The sequence below is a fragment of the Peromyscus eremicus genome, chromosome X (assembly GCF_949786415.1).
Source record: "Peromyscus eremicus chromosome X, PerEre_H2_v1, whole genome shotgun sequence".
In the NCBI taxonomy this organism is placed as follows: Eukaryota; Metazoa; Chordata; class Mammalia; order Rodentia; family Cricetidae; genus Peromyscus; species Peromyscus eremicus.
In genome coordinates this window covers 28,933,611-28,951,061 of record NC_081439.1, presented here as the reverse complement: position 1 = coordinate 28,951,061, position 17,451 = coordinate 28,933,611, and the positions used below count along the sequence as shown (strand labels likewise).

The 17,451-nt window shown below is 43.4% G+C and overlaps 2 protein-coding genes across 3 annotated transcripts in view; one reads left to right on the top strand and one right to left on the bottom strand.

Annotated features, from left to right (window-relative positions):
* Nucleotides 1–1,563, top strand: part of Map3k15 (mitogen-activated protein kinase kinase kinase 15) — a 129,455-nt gene extending 127,892 nt beyond the window's left edge. Inside the window, exons 27-29 of the mRNA XM_059250048.1 lie at nt 562–662; nt 739–815; nt 1,136–1,563. Coding sequence (XP_059106031.1) covers nt 562–662; nt 739–815; nt 1,136–1,208 — 251 coding nt within the window. The 3' untranslated portion in view covers nt 1,209–1,563. The remainder of the gene's footprint in view (nt 1–561; nt 663–738; nt 816–1,135) is intronic.
* Pdha1 (pyruvate dehydrogenase E1 subunit alpha 1) lies at nt 427–16,746 on the bottom strand. Of its 2 annotated transcripts, XM_059250050.1 has the most exons (12): nt 16,591–16,746; nt 11,716–11,775; nt 10,887–11,060; nt 8,046–8,172; nt 7,138–7,229; nt 6,328–6,420; nt 5,034–5,189; nt 4,718–4,789; nt 3,645–3,712; nt 2,316–2,424; nt 1,933–2,135; nt 427–1,214 (listed from the first exon to the last, which is right to left on the bottom strand). In XM_059250050.1, exons 1-11 carry the CDS (start codon nt 16,645–16,647, stop codon nt 1,971–1,973), a joined length of 1,173 nt encoding a protein of 390 aa, XP_059106033.1. In that variant the 5' UTR covers nt 16,648–16,746; the 3' UTR covers nt 427–1,214; nt 1,933–1,970. The 2 variants fall into 2 exon arrangements, with proteins under 2 accessions (XP_059106033.1, XP_059106032.1); XM_059250049.1 differs by lacking the exon at nt 427–1,214 and having other exon boundaries at nt 1,826–2,135.
* Between the last annotated feature and the right edge of the window lie 705 nt (nt 16,747–17,451).

Here is a 17,451-nt window from a genome sequence, read left to right as displayed (position 1 = left end):
GTTACCATATAGTATACTGATTCTAGTCAGTACTCCAGAAGAGGCAAAACGGGACAGAAACCACAATGGGTAGGGGAGAACACAGAAGATTAAGAAAGGACAGGGGAACAAAACAGTATCTTGACTGTGGTAGTCATCCCACAATTGTGTGTCAAAAAGGATACCTAAATTAGAATACTGCCCCTTGGAGCATAAAAGTAGCTCTTGGGATAAAGAAATGGACATAAGCTCTGCTACCAATCCTAACACAAGCTTTTCCTTTGAGTTTCAGTGTAATCAGGGATATCCAGCCTAAGCTAAGACACTTTCAAGATGAGAACAAGCATTATAAATGAGGCTGACAATATCTCCAATTCCAAACTTACTCTAGACAGAGATAACTCTCTGGAAAGGGAACCCAAGAATTACAAAAGTAGCTGAATCAAAAAAGTTTAATTCATTTCCTTTTCACATCACATTTACATTCTATTTGGATATGTCATTACATCCACTTTGTTACTTTTGAAGCAGTTTATGGTTATACATTACTATACAATAAAACAAAACTGGAAATCATTCTAGGTGGTACGGAGAATCCGGCACCCCCGGATGAACTGGGGACAGACAGAGAACTTATAGACTGGTTGCAACTACAAGGAGTGGATGCAAATACAATAGAAAAGGTAAATTTCTAAATCAAAGTATTCCTATGCTACTGTTGAAAAGCTGCTTATCTCATACACTGAATCATTGTTTCAGATTGTTGAAGAGGATTATACACTTTCTGATATTCTCAACAACATTACTAAGGAAGACCTAAGGTGCCTCAGACTACGGTAAGAGCTTCCAAATGGTTTGAATAATAGGTCTTAGTGAATATTTTTAAATGAAGTACAAAAACAAAATGCTGGTAGCTTCCTCCGATCTTAATGAAATTATCTTTTCACTCTTGTTTAAAATGCCCACACCTCTACACAGAGCCACCAACACTCCTATGGCACCAGGTCCAGACAAAGACAACACATTTGAATAAGTTAGAGATTATATTAGAAAGAGTAGCTGGCAAATGTAATCCTGTAGATCAAATGCTTGCTTCTCCTGCTTGGGAGGTTGCTGTTTTAAGTTTGCTTTTCTTATGGAAACTCCTGTTTTGCAGCGGTGGTGTCCTCTGTAGGCTCTGGCATGCAGTCTCCCAGCACAGAAGACAAACGCAGGAGTCCTCACACTGAACCAAGCTGAAGGAATAAGCAAATATCCTGCCTACTTATGGTCCAAGCTTCTGTTCGTGTACACACAAATCCTGCCTTTACACAGAAGGACCCTTGTCCATTTAATCCAAGCACGTATAAATTTAGACCATCCTTATTTATAAACAGAATTGTATGTAACATCAACCATGATCTAGTATATTAAATTCTTAGGATTATATGTCATTTAAAAAGTCAGCATACCTTATAGCAACTGCTGGAAAGATAAAGCATAATACTTAAATGTGAAAGGAAAAAAGTGTGCCTTGCAATGGGAGTACAAGTTCATGTTTGTTAAATGTCTAAATGGAGAAAATTAAATTATTTTACCTTTGAAGTAGCTTTATTTTAAAATACATGATTATATAGAGCCTTTGCCAACAGACGTCAGCCTCCACAATGCAGGGTGGCTGCTACTCTACCTGTGCATTGCATTAATCCCAGCATGCCTCACACCACAGAAAATGGCAGAGTTGTTCCTTTGAGTAACTGGTGTAGGATATGATGAGGGAAGTTATAAACTCTGCATTACCCATTTCAAATCCTATACAAATCCAATACACTCTAATTCACATGGATACACTGCACACAACAACGTATAAACTGCATGCAACTTATTCTTCCTTAATTTACATGTTTTCAAGACTTTTTGTCTGTGTATTTCATGTATTTCATGTCCTTAAAGTTGAAAGCACAGAGTTCTTACAGTGGATGATGAGCGGCCATCCATTTCACAGTCTCCCATTAACTGACTGACTTAAACTTGATCCACTGGTTGGCACCACGCACTTCAAAGGGAGGATCACTGCTGTAGATGTGATAGCCTAGTTCCTCCAAGGGTGGCTCTGGATCAGCTGTAGCAAACTGGGCAGCATCCTCGATTTCTTTCCTCACTTCCACATCAATCTCCTAAAAAAACAACAGCCCGGTGAGACTTCAGATTCAACAATAGGCCCTCATCAGAATGCTTTCTGAGTTTGGAAAAACTCACCTCTCTGGCCACCTGGGAGTGGCACTTTGTGAGGTGTGGGAAACTGGTCAGAGAACCTACCTCTAATACCAGACTTAAACCTCCAAGAGCAACTGTACCTTTAATTCTTCAACACTCGCAAGGTTGCTGTTCACCATCCTATCCTTAAGAAGCATAATAGGGTCGCTCTTACTTCTTACTTCCTGGATTTCTTCTCGAGTGCGGTAACTGTAGAGAAGGGAGGTACAGTGACAGACCCATAAGAACAGTGCCTGTGAGCCGACAGCTCAGTGAAGTATAGTAGTATATTTTTGAAAGAGAGGAACAAGCTAATACTGATGTCGTTGTGGGAATAGTTAGTAGGGGTGGCGGGCTATTGGCCATCTTTTATAGAAAGTTATTCACTGTAACTTGGGGATTCACTGGTATTCTGACAAGGGCCAAGTTTTTATTTGCTTCTTTGATCGGGAAGAAAGGGTCACAGGTTCTACCCCTTTAACCTCAAATTGTTGCATGGATGGGGCAAGGGAGAGCTGGCAGTGGTGATAATTATAGGCTTTGAAGCATCAGACCAAGCAGGAAATCTACACCTTGCCTTTCTTACTAAGACCCCAAAGCAGCATGGCCAGCAAATCCCTAAACACACCAGGTTTCTGATTACTGTTCCCTATACTGTACTTGAAAAAACTTAAGGGTTCTATATGATGGGACAGTTACTATACAAAATCCACTTCCCACATAATTTTTTCTGTTTCCCGTAGTCCAGTGGTTTTCAACCTTCCTAATGCTGCGACCCTTTAGTACAGTTCCTCATGCTGTGGTGACCTCCAACCATTAACTGTCATTTTGCTACTGTTATGAATCATAATTAACTATCTGGTATGTAACCCCTGTGAAAGAGTTGTTGCGTCCAACAAGTTGAGAACCGCTGCCTTACTCCATTCTACAAGGGCTGAACTTTGACTAAACTCACTACTTTTAACTGTTCAAGCCTGCTAATTCATAATTACATGCTAGAGCTAAGTGGAAAAGGGACATCTTAAACTCTCCATGTAGCAGTTAGCCTTGTTCCCTACCAGTGAGATTTTCAAATCTAGTCCTCTTCAGGTAGAATATGCCATGCCTGAATTTGGGGTAATGCTCACATAAACGAAATCACCCCCCAAAATCTCTTATCAGACCTGCCTTACATTGGTGGTTCTACACTGCAACTTAGTTACATAATGCTCTTTTTAAAATTACTGCTCATGCTAACACATAAGGATACATACATTGTAAGGATCTTCAGGGGCTTTCAGACTAAGAATCAAAACAACCACCTTGATACCGATGAAACAATTGTATCTGGTTGTAACAGCCAATGATAATGTACTCTACCATTTTCTTTAAGTATCCCAAAGCCTGCCCACCCACCATGGGAACCACACTCTCATACCCCATGATTTTACCTGACTCCAGGGTCACTCATACTATGTCCATGGTAACGATAAGTCTGTAGTTCCATCAGGATGGGCCCCTAAAACAGACCCATAAATCGTTAAGACTATGGGGATGTGTGCCAAGAACTGTTGCCTCAAATGGAGATCCCCACAACATCCAATACACAGAGTTTCTCTGTGTAGTTTTGGTACCTGTCCTGGATCTCACTCTGTAGCCCAGGCTGGCCTCAAACTCACAGAGATCTGCCTGGCTCTGCCTCCCGAGTGCTGGGATTAAAGGCATGCACCACCACCGCCTGGCTCCAATACATTCTTATCCATCTTCCATATATTCAGCTGAGTTGTCAAGAGTTTACTGGTTGAAGTGGGTTTTTTTGTTTGTTTTGTTTTTCAAGACAGGGATTCTCCGGGTATCAGCTCTGGCTGTCCTGGAACTCACTCTATAGACCAGGCTGGCCTTGAACTCACAGAGATCCCCTGCCTCTGCCACCTCCAGTGCTGGGATTAAAGGCATGTGCCACCACCACCCAGACTGATTCTTAATACCTACTTATATCATGTTTCATCCTTCTCAATTTTACCAAAAGTAAACTGCAGGGGCATGTTTTCTGGGCTTAGAACGACTAGTTAAACTTAGCTCCTTGAACCTCCTTTTAAGCCAGCCTCACTGTTTCCCTCTCCCTCACTGCCATACACTGCCAGGTAAAGCAGCAAGACAGACTGCCCTTGAACGCCTATTATATAAGCAAAATCAGGCATTGTGGGGATTCCAGTTTGATCATTCAAGGGGCTTATGATTAACAGAGGGATGGGAACATATAATTAAACTAGCCAAAAGACAAAACAGCTTGTCAAATTGATGTCAAAGTGAAGACAGGCAAAAATACCAAGGAAACACAAGAAGAGAGAAATGGGGAATGTTTACCAGATGAGCCAAGGTCATGCTACCTCACTGGACTCTGCTGTCATAGAGAGCTCATTTAGTCATTACCCCAGGATATCTCCAAAAGGCTTTAACTTTGAAATAAATGTCATTATAAACCTCTAACCTAAAAGCCTATGAAAAAACAATCTCATCTTACCTTACCAGACCTACAATAGGCAGCTGCAAACTTCGTTGCCTCTCGGACACACAAGATATCCATTCCATCTACCTGTTAATAAAGGTGGGAGGGGCAGAATGTAAATAAACTGTCCAAACCCATTTCACTTTTATTGTGGTGCTCATGAATGGAATCCAGGGCCTCCCACAAGGTAGGCAAGTAAGTGCTCAGCCACTGAGCCACACCTCCTGCCCTCCCATTCAACTTTTAATGACCTATTCAGGCATAGTGTGATGAAACTGTAGAGCATCTAGCTGACAGGGTACGGTTCTGTCTCTACAATAAGGAACCTTACCCTCAGTCCAGGAATAAAGTCTCCTCTTTTGTAGTAATCTGTGCTGGCTGCTGCTCTCTCGACAGATGTCCCCATGCCATAGCGGTTATTTTCACAGATGAAAATGCAAGGTAATTTCCACAATGCTGCCATATTGTAAGCTTCAAATATTTGACCCTGAAAGTATTATATGAAATGTTGGAGTGGTTTAATTTGCTCATCTCTCTAGACTTTTTCACCATTCCTAACAGTTGTTGCTCTTCCTAACACAAAAAGCTTGCACAAGGGCCAAACAGCCTCATCTTTATAACATGTTTCTGGTGGTGAGGGAAAGGAGCATGTGCTGGCTGTGGTAAGGAAATGTGGCGGGTATTGTACAACTAGTATACATTTGGGGGCTTCTACTAATACAGAACACACTGCCAAGAGGAACATGGAAAAGCACTCAGCTACCAATTGGTTTTACACTCTGCTATTAATCTGTTACACTCACTTGACCAGATAATCAGAGTGAACCAGCAGCATCTGAGATTCAGCATCTACCAGAGGGTCTCACTAAGTGCCTTCCAGAGACTGGTGATTACTGAGACCAAGACAGGATGAGCAAAGAAACCAAGAGCCCAGGTTCAGACATGATGGGAATCTGACATTGCCTTGGAGTCCAAGAAAGTAAAAGTCTCTGTATCACACTATTGATTTGTAATGGGCTACACATTTAACAAGTGACGCTGGCTGGACCTACGGCTCAGCTGTTGAGAGCACATCTGCTCTTGCAGAGGACCCAAGTTCAGTTCCCCGCACCCACATGGCAGCTCACAAATATCCTTAACCCCAGTTCCAGGGGACCTTCTGACCGCCATTGGCACCAGGCACATCTGCAGTACATAAACATACATGCAAGCGAAACTAGAAATAAATATTTTTTAAAAATCTTCCCATTCAGGAGGCAGAGGCAGGCAGATCTCTGTGAGTTCGAGGCCAGCCTGGTCTACAAAATGAGTTCCAGGAAAGGCGCAAAGCTACACAGAGAAACCCTGTCTCGAAAAACCAAAACCAAACAAACAAAAAACCCAAACCTTCCACCACAGAGCATATTTGCAAAGCACTAATATAAAGCAAAGAGGCGCTTCCTCACAGAAATGTACCCCTAGAAGGCTCTGGTAACCCATGCCAAAAGGTAAATCTCCCATGAGTCAGCCACATCATGCTATTTCAGTTAATAAACAATATGCCATTTCTTTGTAAATCCAAGTATGACCAGTCACAACTTGGAAGTAAAAAGTCATTGTTATTAGAAATTAAGAGATGCGCTTACCTGATTAGCAGCACCATCACCATATAAAGTCAAACAGACCTCATCTTTTCCATTATACTTGCAGGCCAGAGCAATCCCTGCTCCCAGGGGCACCTGACATGAAGAACAACCAAGAAAGGAACTGTAGAAATTAATCAGGGTGAAAATGCATTTCAATTCCAATTCCTGGCGAGAATCTGGGAAGCTAAACCAGTGTTTCGAGTCTTCATTCCCATCCTGTCACCATCCACCTACCCTGTTATTTGCAACAAAACATGAGTAAATCCTATATTATTTCACATTTCTCCACCCAACAAGGTAAAAAATGAAACCTAGAGATATACTATATATAATGAAAACCTACTGTAGTGGATATTGGTGCATGCTGTTATGTTTCACTTCTCATTAATTGAGGAGAATGAGGACTTCCTATTGTTGAAAGTAAGGCTTCTGATGTTTTATTAGGCTGCCAATTTAACAAGCCCCTCTCTTGTAATTGGGCCCCAGTGCTAGCTCTGCCTATGAGAAGGTCAGAGTGAAGAGAGGTGATGAGCCATTAGTTTGACTGAAATATAAAAAGAAAGGTGAAGGGATAACTAGCCCCACTGCTGTAGGCTGTTACTCATAAAACACACCAAAACCAACCAACTTTAAATCACTGCCCACATCTACTTCCTAATCATTCAAATGGTAAGCTAAGAAGCGGTAAGTAAAGACAAACCAAACTCCCAAATTATTGAAATCCTTCAGAGGAGTTCTCTAGGGTGAAGAAGGTCCTGAAGATACAGGCCAGGACCAAATACACTAATGCATGCATTCTTCCTCAACTACCTGAGCTCCAACGATGCCATTGCCCCCATAGAAGTTCTTGGCGTACATGTGCATCGATCCGCCTTTCCCTTTAGCACAGCCTCCTCTTCTTCCTAGAAAGGGCAGCACACACACCCACGCATGAAAAACCAACCACACAAAGCAGTAGCCACCACACAATTGTCTAAGCACCTGTCCCTCGGGAAAACACTCCTCCTCGTCTCCCTGTCTGTGAGAAGAAGGTTGGACTAACCCAATGGTCCCTACTCTCTAATCACTTACTTACCTTCAGAGGTTAGCACAGTATTTCTGACACTGGGTTTAGAGGGAGCACACACCTGACTTCTGTACTGGCACACTAAATATAAGGTTCAAAAAGGTAGCAGAAAAGAGGAATATTGAACAGATTATCTAGAATCTGCCTACGTTTCACAAAGTACTTCAACCCAATTTACTTTCTCTGCTAGATTTCTCATGGTTTGGTGAGAGCAAACCTTATTCCCACTGTACAGGGCTATGCTTCTCCAATTTCACCTAAGGGGCCTGATGACCTCATAAATGATTTACTCAAAGGCACAATAAAGGTACTAACTAGGATACACACCAGAAGGCTTATATTTCAAAAACAAAACTCCTAAACTGGGCGGCAGTGGTACACACCTTTAATCCCAGCACTCAGGAGGCAGAGCAGATGGATCTCTGTGAGTTCAAGGCCAGCCTGGTGGTCTACAGAGTGAGATCTAGGACAGGCACCAAAACTACACGGAGAAACCCTGACTCAAAAAACCAAAAAATAAAAAAACTGCTAAGGTTTTTTTTGTTTTGTTTTTTTGTTTTTTTACTACTAACTCTAAATGCTTAGCAACTTAATGGGAGATATTTGAAAACTTCCTCCACTCACTACCCCTCTAGGTGTATCCACAGCAAACCTGTTAGCTCTGCAAGAATTGCTCGGACGGACAGGCCCCGAGTGAAGGTGAAGCCATGCGCTCGATAGGCTGTGATGAGATGGTCGGTGGGGTTTATGCCAGCCTCCAGGCCCACACAGCAGGCTTCCTGTAGGAAAAGAAGAACCTTGAAGCAATGTCATTATCATTTTCTGAATAAAAAGTTTCTATTAGAGTCAACATTTTAAAAAGCCACAGATCAAGCTGGGCAGTGGTGGCGCACACCTTTAATCCCAGGACTCGGGAGGCAGAGGCAGGCGGATCTCTGTGAGTTCGAGGCCAGCCTGGTCTACAGAGTGAGTTCCAGGACAACCAGAGATATACAAAGAAACCCTGTCTCAAAAAACCCAAACAGACCAAAAACAAACAAAATCCATGGGTCAGTAAACCTGTCATTAGTAACTCAAAAAAATGACTATTTTTCATCAAAAAAACAAAGTAGAGGGTAAGGTCCAAACCAGAAGCCATAGCCAATCCACAAATGTGCTGTTTCCTTTAGCCTGGACAGAATTTTAAAATATAATCTACCAGTCACATGTCAACATTAAAAAATTGATAGAATGCATGAAAAACAAGCCGTAGTTCTGTGTTTCAATACTGGAACAAGTCATGGCATCTCTGGGTGGGGCAGAACCATCCCAACTCTCCACTGACCCATCTTACCATTGTACATATTCTGTTATACATAGCTTACTTCACTCATTTATTCTACCTTGCTGCCAGCCACAGAATTATGAAGTAGGAATTCAGCTGATATTGGCAAAACTATTACCTGGAAAAAGTTATGGACTTTTCCAGAGCAAAACCAAGACTTAAGGAGTCTTGGTGATGTTTGCTTTTGAATGGAATTAGCTGTATCCTGCAAGGAATTTCTTGTGTCCTATTGGAGTTTCCCCCATTCGGCTTTTCCTTCAAGGACTTATAACAGTGTGATTGATCATTAACTGGGCACAACTCTCCTTATATATTTGGGGTATTTGGATACATTTCCCCAGCTGGGTTTATTCTTCATTCGCTTACATCTGACCAGGGCCATTGTCCCGACAAAAGTATTTCAACAAAGATACCCTTTTTATCCAAGGACAAGATGCACATAGGTAAGAATTAACTCATCTCACTTACAGATAAGAGAAAATAACCACTAACAATTAAATCCTCAACTCTTTACTTTCATCTCGGGTTATTTACACAAGACCCTAATTTAAGAGATTTACTACTCACATTTCTGGGATGATGTTTTAGCCACTTGCTAGTTACTAAGTTAAGGTAATTATTTCCCACTGACCAAAGGAGATTTCTGACAAGGCCAGGCAGAGGATAGGTGCCAGGCTTTGTTTCTTGTGCAAATTCATCCCCCTTTTGGGCTGTAATTGGAAGCTGACAATTATTGATTTATGTGTGGATCCTTATCACTTCTCCTTGTGACCCTGAAACTTCAAGCCTCATATTGCTTTGCCAAAGAATTACTGCTTGTATATATATACTGGTTCCTCCACAGCACTAGAGGAATGGATTTAGAAGAACCAAGATGAGGACAAAGATGGAAAGAACTAGATAGATATGAGAGAACATACTTAGAGGCACTAAGTATGAGAACAGAAAAGAAGCTGTATAGATAGAATTGATTTAGAAGAATAAAGTGGATGGACTAAAAAACTCAGTGTGCTTAGATTCAATGAATATCCCTCAGATTAGAATCCTAGCCACTTGTAGCATCTGTTCTGGACCCTGGGAGAAATCTCAGAGCAGGCACCTGGGGAGAATTCGTTACCACCTAGCTAGCTCCTGTAGGTTTCTGAATTTGGACCCAGTGGCTGTAACCCACTGTGACCTAGGAGACCTCTGGGCATGTCTATGAAGAAGTTTCTTGAGCAGGAGTGGGAAGACCCACCCTCCATGAGGATGGCACTATTCCCATAGCCTAGGATTCCAGACTGAATAAAAAAGGAGAAAGCAAGGGGAGCAGCAGCTTTCCCATCCCTGCTTCCTGACTGCAGAGTCAATGTGACCAGCTACCTCAGTTCCTACTGCCACGACTTCCCTCACCACTGTGGACTGCAAGGTGGACTTCAAGCTGTGAGCTAAAATAAACACTTCCTTATGTTGCTTCTGTTGGCTGTTTTATCACAAAAGGAAGTAACTAAAACACACACCCGTAAAACAACAAAATAGCCCTTTTCCCCACAAATGCACACAGTATAGATGAGTGGGGTTCCAGCAAATTTTAAAACTGTAAAATTCTAAGACCAGATAGAAGATTCAGAAATACTAGGTGTGAATGAATTCTTATGCCTACAATTCATAGTGGGTCCTAGCATTCTAGTTTTTATTCTGAAATCCCTACTACAAATCCTTCTGACCCAAGAAGCAGGGTGGAAACCAATAAACAGAAACCATATTTAAAGCTAAGTGTGGTAGCTCATGCCTACAAGCCCAGCACTCTGGGGGATGAAACAGCATTGTCAAGTTCCAGGAGCTTCAAGCTTGGACAGTGGGAGGGCAGACACACAGAGGGAACTCAGGGAGTGAATGGGTCTGCTAAGCTGGACGGACAGCCTGAGTTCAATCCCCAGAACCCCTACGGTAGAAGGGAAGAACCAAATCCTGCAGGCTCTTACCCCAAATCCTCTTACCCCCACACATACACACAGGGTGGCACATACATACCCGCACACAACAAGTCAATAAATGGTGGTTTTTAAAATTTAAAAGTCTAGGTTTAAGGGGAAGTAAAAGAGATGGCAGGGGAAAGAAGGCATACAGAAAGAAACCCTCTGTAAGATTCCTAATGACATGCATGGCTTTAACAAACCTGCCACTTACCTGACCGTCACACAAGTGACAGAAACCACGAATAATCTTCTGTTTATACAGCTGATCTGCCTTTAGCTCCATTCGCCGAACAGTCTGCATCATCCTGTAGTACTTGAGCCCGTCCTCTCTGGTGAGCACTGTGGTGACTGGAGGGCCCTCTTCCAGCCGATGAAGGTCACATTTCTGAAACGGGAAGGTGGTCATCCTCCAGTTACTATTCCACAAATACTGCCGACTCATTCTAAGATCCAACTGCACACTAATAAAACACAACTTGAACAACAGCGAAGAAACGCATGCCTCAGCAGTGCTTCAAGAATAATGTGTGATAAAGTGCCTTGATCCCATCACTTGAGGGCAGGAAGAGCAAGAGTTCAAGGCTGTCCTTTGCTAGACAGAGTTTGAGACTAACCCAGACTCCAAGAAACTCTGCCTTTAAAACAAAACAAAAACAGTGCTGCTTCAAAATGCTTCTGATTCCTTAAATTTGTCGTCCTCAACCGTTTCACTGAATCCCACCCCATACCACAGGTACAGCCAACTTTTGGCTCAAGAAGGACCATGTGCCAGAGTAGCTATCGGCTCAACCCAACATATATGTAGATGCCATGTCACAAAGTCAAGAGCTCGGACAACCCTGCCAGAGATTTTTAAAGCCTGTCTCCCTTAAACTACCAGCAAGTTATTCTTGCTAAACTTCTCTGAACCCTTGATTCTAGAATATTCTAAAGAAAGTGACCCCACCTTCAAAGCACCAGTATCAGAATACCCCTTGAAGGTGAAACTGTATCGGACTGTACCTGTGAAGAAACTAGAAACAAAGTGAAACACCTCTTACCTTAATCTCAAATGTAGCATCATTTGCAAAATTACGGGAAGCTACTAGCACTCTGCTTGCCTAGAAAAAAAAATATGCAAATAAAGTCATTACTTTTGTTTTTTACTGTCCAGAGTCATTACTAGCATGAGTCCATGCTTAAACCATGGATTTTAAACACAGCCGTTTCACTATCTGAAAGCAGAAAGGAAGGTGGCCAAGCGCCAAACCTATCCACTTTCCACTGTTTTCAAAGCAGCGAGACCAACAATTAAGAGTCAAATTGAAGAAACTCGACTATGTGTGGGCTTTTTAAGGTTTATTTGAAAATACTTCAAATAAAACTATCTGTTAATCCCTATTTAAGGCAAGCCACTTTTCTATGACATATATACCCATGAAGGAAAAAAACTTAGTCATGTTGATGCTTGTTAAAAGCAATGGACTTGGGCCAGCCATTCTATAACAGGAGCAGTCTAAATCTTGAGAAGGCTCCTCTTGAAGCCCCATAACCGAAGAATGTTCTCTTAAAACAGTATTCCCCTTACTGGTTTGAGTGGCTATTACTACTTAGAGTTACTGATTCCTTTCTACCCTCACAACTGAACAAACCCGAGTACAACAAAAACATTCTATGTGCTATTCCACAAAAACACAATTATTCTGTTCTAGCCACGTTCTGCCACATTTCCACATACTTTGTAAACTAGCATCATTTCTTTTCCTGGAGGCGTGAAGCCTATTTATCAGATCTCATAAAAAGGCGTGTTTAATCTGTAACCCAATATACTTTGCAGCACTGGACTTGACCTTGGTGAGGAATTAAGGTCAGCAGGAGAGCTATACCTCCAAGTGTATGAGCCAACAGGGAGAGTTAAGATCGACTTATCTTTCTCTCGTGCTCTTTTCCATTGCTCCCACCTCCCAATGCTGGAATTACAGGCATGCTGTAGCCTCTATTATCTATGCACGGGGTATAGTCTTAGACCCTCAGTAGAGGCCTCAAACCACTGCTAACACTTCATTCCATGTGCAAGGACTGTGACACCAAGGTGGCTGATCTGATGATAATCAAGGATGACTCCTGGTGAGGAACAACTGGATGGGTGGAGTAGACAGTGTGGACACCTGGCCAAAAGGATGATTTACATCCTAATCTGGACAGTATAAGATTGTGTCATTCCAGTCAGAACAACACACAGATTAAAACTCATCAGTTCTTTCTTTCTGAGACTTTTCTGGGAGTATATTCAGACCACATCTAACAACAGGTAACTGAAACCAGGGAAATTTGTAAAGCCATGGACCCAAGGTGGAGAGGGGCACAATATGCTTTGTTATTTTGTTAATTTGTTATCTGATAAAGCCAAAAAGGTAATGGGAACTCTAACTAAATACCAGTTAAATCGGAGGTCCAGAGGACGTGTAAACATAGCTATCTTAAAATGAAGAAAAACATAGAAAAAACTAATCCTGAGACCAGCCAAGCAGCAAACAAATGGTTGTGCTCTTTTTCTGGCAGTTAAAATTATTTTGTAGAGCCAGAAATAGCTATTCTCTTGCAAAATACGTTTCTAGATACAACTACAGAAACTAGTTTGGGGAAGGATCTAAGGCAGAGACTAAGCTTAAGTTTCAGCACCCTGCCCCCAACCGCTGAGGTGTCGATTAACATATCAAAGCGGGACCTGCCTGCCAGGTTCTCCCAGCACCACTCAGTCCTCAGCCCTCTACCCAGAACTCTCTCTCCAGCCCAGGGCTCTTCACTACATGATCCAGACATTGTGATTACTCACCCTTTTTGGACCTTTGCCTCCTGGCTGCTGCACCTGGTTCCCCTCTCTCCCTTTCCTTCCCCCTCTCCCTCTCCCCACATGGCCCTGCTCAGTCTGGTCATGTCCATTCTGGACTCTCCCAGATGTCCCTGCCTCTGACTGTGCTCTCCCACATGTCTACAATAAACTCCTCCACCATACCTAGGAGCAGTCATGGCCTTTCCTTTTTATTTTTTTCATTCACAAAACAGCCAGGCATTGGTAGCAAAGATAAGTTCTTTCTCAAAGATAAAGTTTATAGAGCCAGGCATGGTGACACATGCCTTTAATCCCAGCACTCAGGAAGCAGAGACGGGCGGATCTCTCTGAGTTCGAGGCCAGCCTGGTTTGAGTTCTAGGACAGCCAGGCTACACAGAGAAATCCTGTGAGGAAGAAATACAAAAAAACCAACCAAAAAGAATTCTCTTTAAATGGGATTCCTGTTGGGTTTTCTTGGGGCGGGGGTGGGGGGGGAGGAGTATGGGGTGCTGGAGATTGAATGCAGGACCTCGCATATGCTGTGTGTGAGCATGTTCCATCTCTGAGCTACACTTCAGCCCCTCATGAAACTCCTCGGAGACCTTCAACAACTTATTCAAGAAAAGAAAAACCCACACTTTCCTAATTTTAAGGGCAGAAATAATTTAAAAAGAGTGGAAAGGTACAACAGGCAGAGACCTCAGAGGAGGATAGGGGATTAACTTTAGGCATATTATCTCAGCTATCAAAAAGCAAATGCCTAATCCTTCTTCCCTCCCCTGAGTATCCTTTGGCCACTGCAGCTCTAGTTATTCAAGTTTAACTAGCCACTGCTTACTCTTTGCAAGGAAGGATCTTTTTGCAAGGCTTAAGTCTTCTCACATGTATAATATGAGAAACCAAAAATCGAGCTACTTTGTGTTACATAGGCTGAAATAAAAAAGAAATCTGCAATTACTTAGAATTGAAAACCATAAAAAAAGATACATTAGAGTTTAGTGGTCTACTCTGAGGTGAAACTTTGTTCAACATTCTGAAAGGCTTCAGGAATGGTTGCTAATTAGCATGTAACAAGTTTAGTCACAAAGAAAACTAACAGCCAGGCATGGTGGTGGACACCTTTGATCCTAGCAAGCAGAAGGCAAAGACAGACAGATCTCTGTGACTGGAGGCCAGCCAGAGCTACAGTGAGCCCTTACAGAAAGAGACAGAGACACAGAGACAAAGACAGGTCAAGCTTGTCCCCCCCCCCCCTTAGCATGCCGGATGTGGTGACATAAGATTTTAATGCAAGCAGTCAGGAGGTAGAGAAGGTAAGCAGATCTGAGTTTCAGGCCAGCCTGGGACACATAGTGAAAGACCTTGTCTCAAAAAAAAAAAAAAAAATCAAAAAGCCAGCTACTGGAGAGTTTACACCATACCACCACCAAGTGAGAAAATAACTAGGTTCTTTCTATGGTGAATTCAACTCTAGAATTCAATTTTTTCCTCCTGTAAGGTTAATAAAGGAAATGGTAAACTTGACTTTCAGACAAAGCAATACACCTAAGGTTAGTGTATAGCTTCTAACAATGATTTAAGGGTGTTCTCAGCCTCTTATTGCCCTCTATACTCCAAAATAGGAGCACGTGTCTTAAAAATGGAAGGTAGGATTTTTGTACTGATTTCAGATTCTAATTCAATTTCTTGAAACTTTGATTTAGTAAGAGCTATGGGGAACAAAGCTTCTTTTAGTTTTCAACTTTTTTTCATGTCCAGGGTCCATGCTACAAACAAATTTCAACTAACGATTTCTACACACACACAGGAAACTCGTTCTCAAACCAATTAAAAATTAATAATGAAGTTTTAACACCTGTGAAGATTCTGGCCGAATTCAGGATATATACTAAGAACTCAATAAATGCCATACACATATGCAAAGACACATTAAGAAATATGCTTTACTACCGATTCAAACATGAATACAGCCTTTACTCAATCAAACGGTGTTTTTCCATTACTTAATGGAATTCCTAGAGAAGTACACTTTCAACCTTTCCACAACCTCCCTAAACTAGGTAAAATTGCATCAAAACCTGAAGAAATCAATAGAACCAGAATTACAAGTCAAAGCCTGGTGGCAGTTACACCAAGAAAACGCAACCTCTGTGTGGCTAGAGGTCAAAATGCTAAAAACTTAGGTGTTAGACACCTTTTAAAGCCGGGGCCATAAGTTAAGTCTTAACCTCTAATCCCTACCCTCCGAAAACCATTGCTATTTTCCTTCGCTACTTTGAACTCTAAGCCTCTGTGTGTTTAAGGGTAAAGGCGGCTTCCTCTGGGTTATGCCCGATTGCTCTAAAATTGACTGCCAAAAACAAGCTCAGATGAGCAGGGAGTGGAGGAAATTCGTTTTCCGTGAGCCTGACCCCGTCTGAACCCTACTTAGAACCAAGCACTGGTGATCCACAAACGCTCACCCAGCTGGGCACCCGTACATGCCAGGTGCCACGCAGAAAAGGTTGGCACACGTGCCAACTCCCCGACTCAAGATAATCCCATGAGGTAGCGTTCTTAGTATCTCCATTATAGAGATGAGGAAACGGCCCTGGGACGATTAAAAAAAAAAAAACAAAAAACAGAAACTCTTTGCTTCTTGTTGGTACTTGGTAAGGACTCAAGACTAGTAAATGATTTAGTCGGGGTGTGCACGGAACCTCCGACTCCCGGGACTACGAGCTCTTTATTTCATCTTACGTGGCTGCTTAGCCAAGAGCTATTACAAGGAGAGTACAAGTCAGCGGAGTCGACGGAGGCTGGAGAAAACCCAAGCTCCGCCTCCCGGTGTCCCTTAAGCAACCGGCGGTTCTGGGGCGCTGCTGGGGAACCGGCGAGAAGCTCTGCCAGCGGGGATTGGGGGAGGCGCGGCGGAGCGGGCCCGTTCTCAAGCCGCTCCTCCCCGGGCCGTGGCGACATGCACCGCTCAGGGGGCCCACGCGAGCTCCGAAGCTCGTCCCCGGCACCCGGCCGCGCGCTCCGAGGGTCCGGCCCGCCCTCCTCCCGCCCCGCCTCGGGCCGGCTCCAGCCCCACCCCAGCCTCACGGGATCAGGCGGCCTCACCGGCTTCTGCGCAGCGCCTGCCAACACGCGGGACACAGCGGCGAGCATCTTCCTCATGGAGCGCAGCAGACCCACGCGGTGGCCGCGGCACCCGGGCACTCAAAAGGAGTGGTTCGGGCGTCCCCAAGTCTCCTTGAGGCGCCCGGAGCCGAGACCACGCCCTAAACGCAGTGACGGAGTCGCAACGACATCACACGCCGCGCCAGTCTGCGGGCCAATTAGAATGGCTGCCGGCGAAGACTCCGCCCATCTAAGGAACCTGTGACCGCCCATTAAAGAATTAACCAAAAAAGGGGTGGGGTGTGGGCGCCTTCCGTCACCATGCGGCTAGCGGGTGAGGAGGAGGAGGGAACCCCAGGGCGCCTGCGTGGGAAAGTGGGGGTTCAGGGAGGCCTGGCCTTTCTCTTGCACTCTGCATCACAAGCCAGCGAAAAGGGGGCGAAGGCGGGTCCTGTTGTTTGCCCAGCCCCTTTGCAGCCTTGTCCCAGTACACAGAAAAGCCGCGGTGTCAGAGCCTGAAAGACTGACCATCTGGTTTCTAGAAACGGTTCTGCCACTAATTTGTCTTTTAAAAGATCGCACAGCCTTGCAAAATGTTGCCCTTGTTGACTTGGGTGAGAATAACAAAAACAGATTTAACAGTTAAATGTTGGATGTTGCTGGGTGTGGTGGCACATGCCTGTCATTCCTTCTCTAGCGAGGCTGGGGTAAGATGATACCTACAGTTAGAGGTCAGGCTGGCTACTTAGTTCAAGGCAAGTTTGAGCTACTTAACGAGACTGTCTCAAAAATAAAAATAAGTAAATGAAAGCAAATATTAATAATTGACCATAGAAGTATAAGAGTGCAGCCTTAGCACTT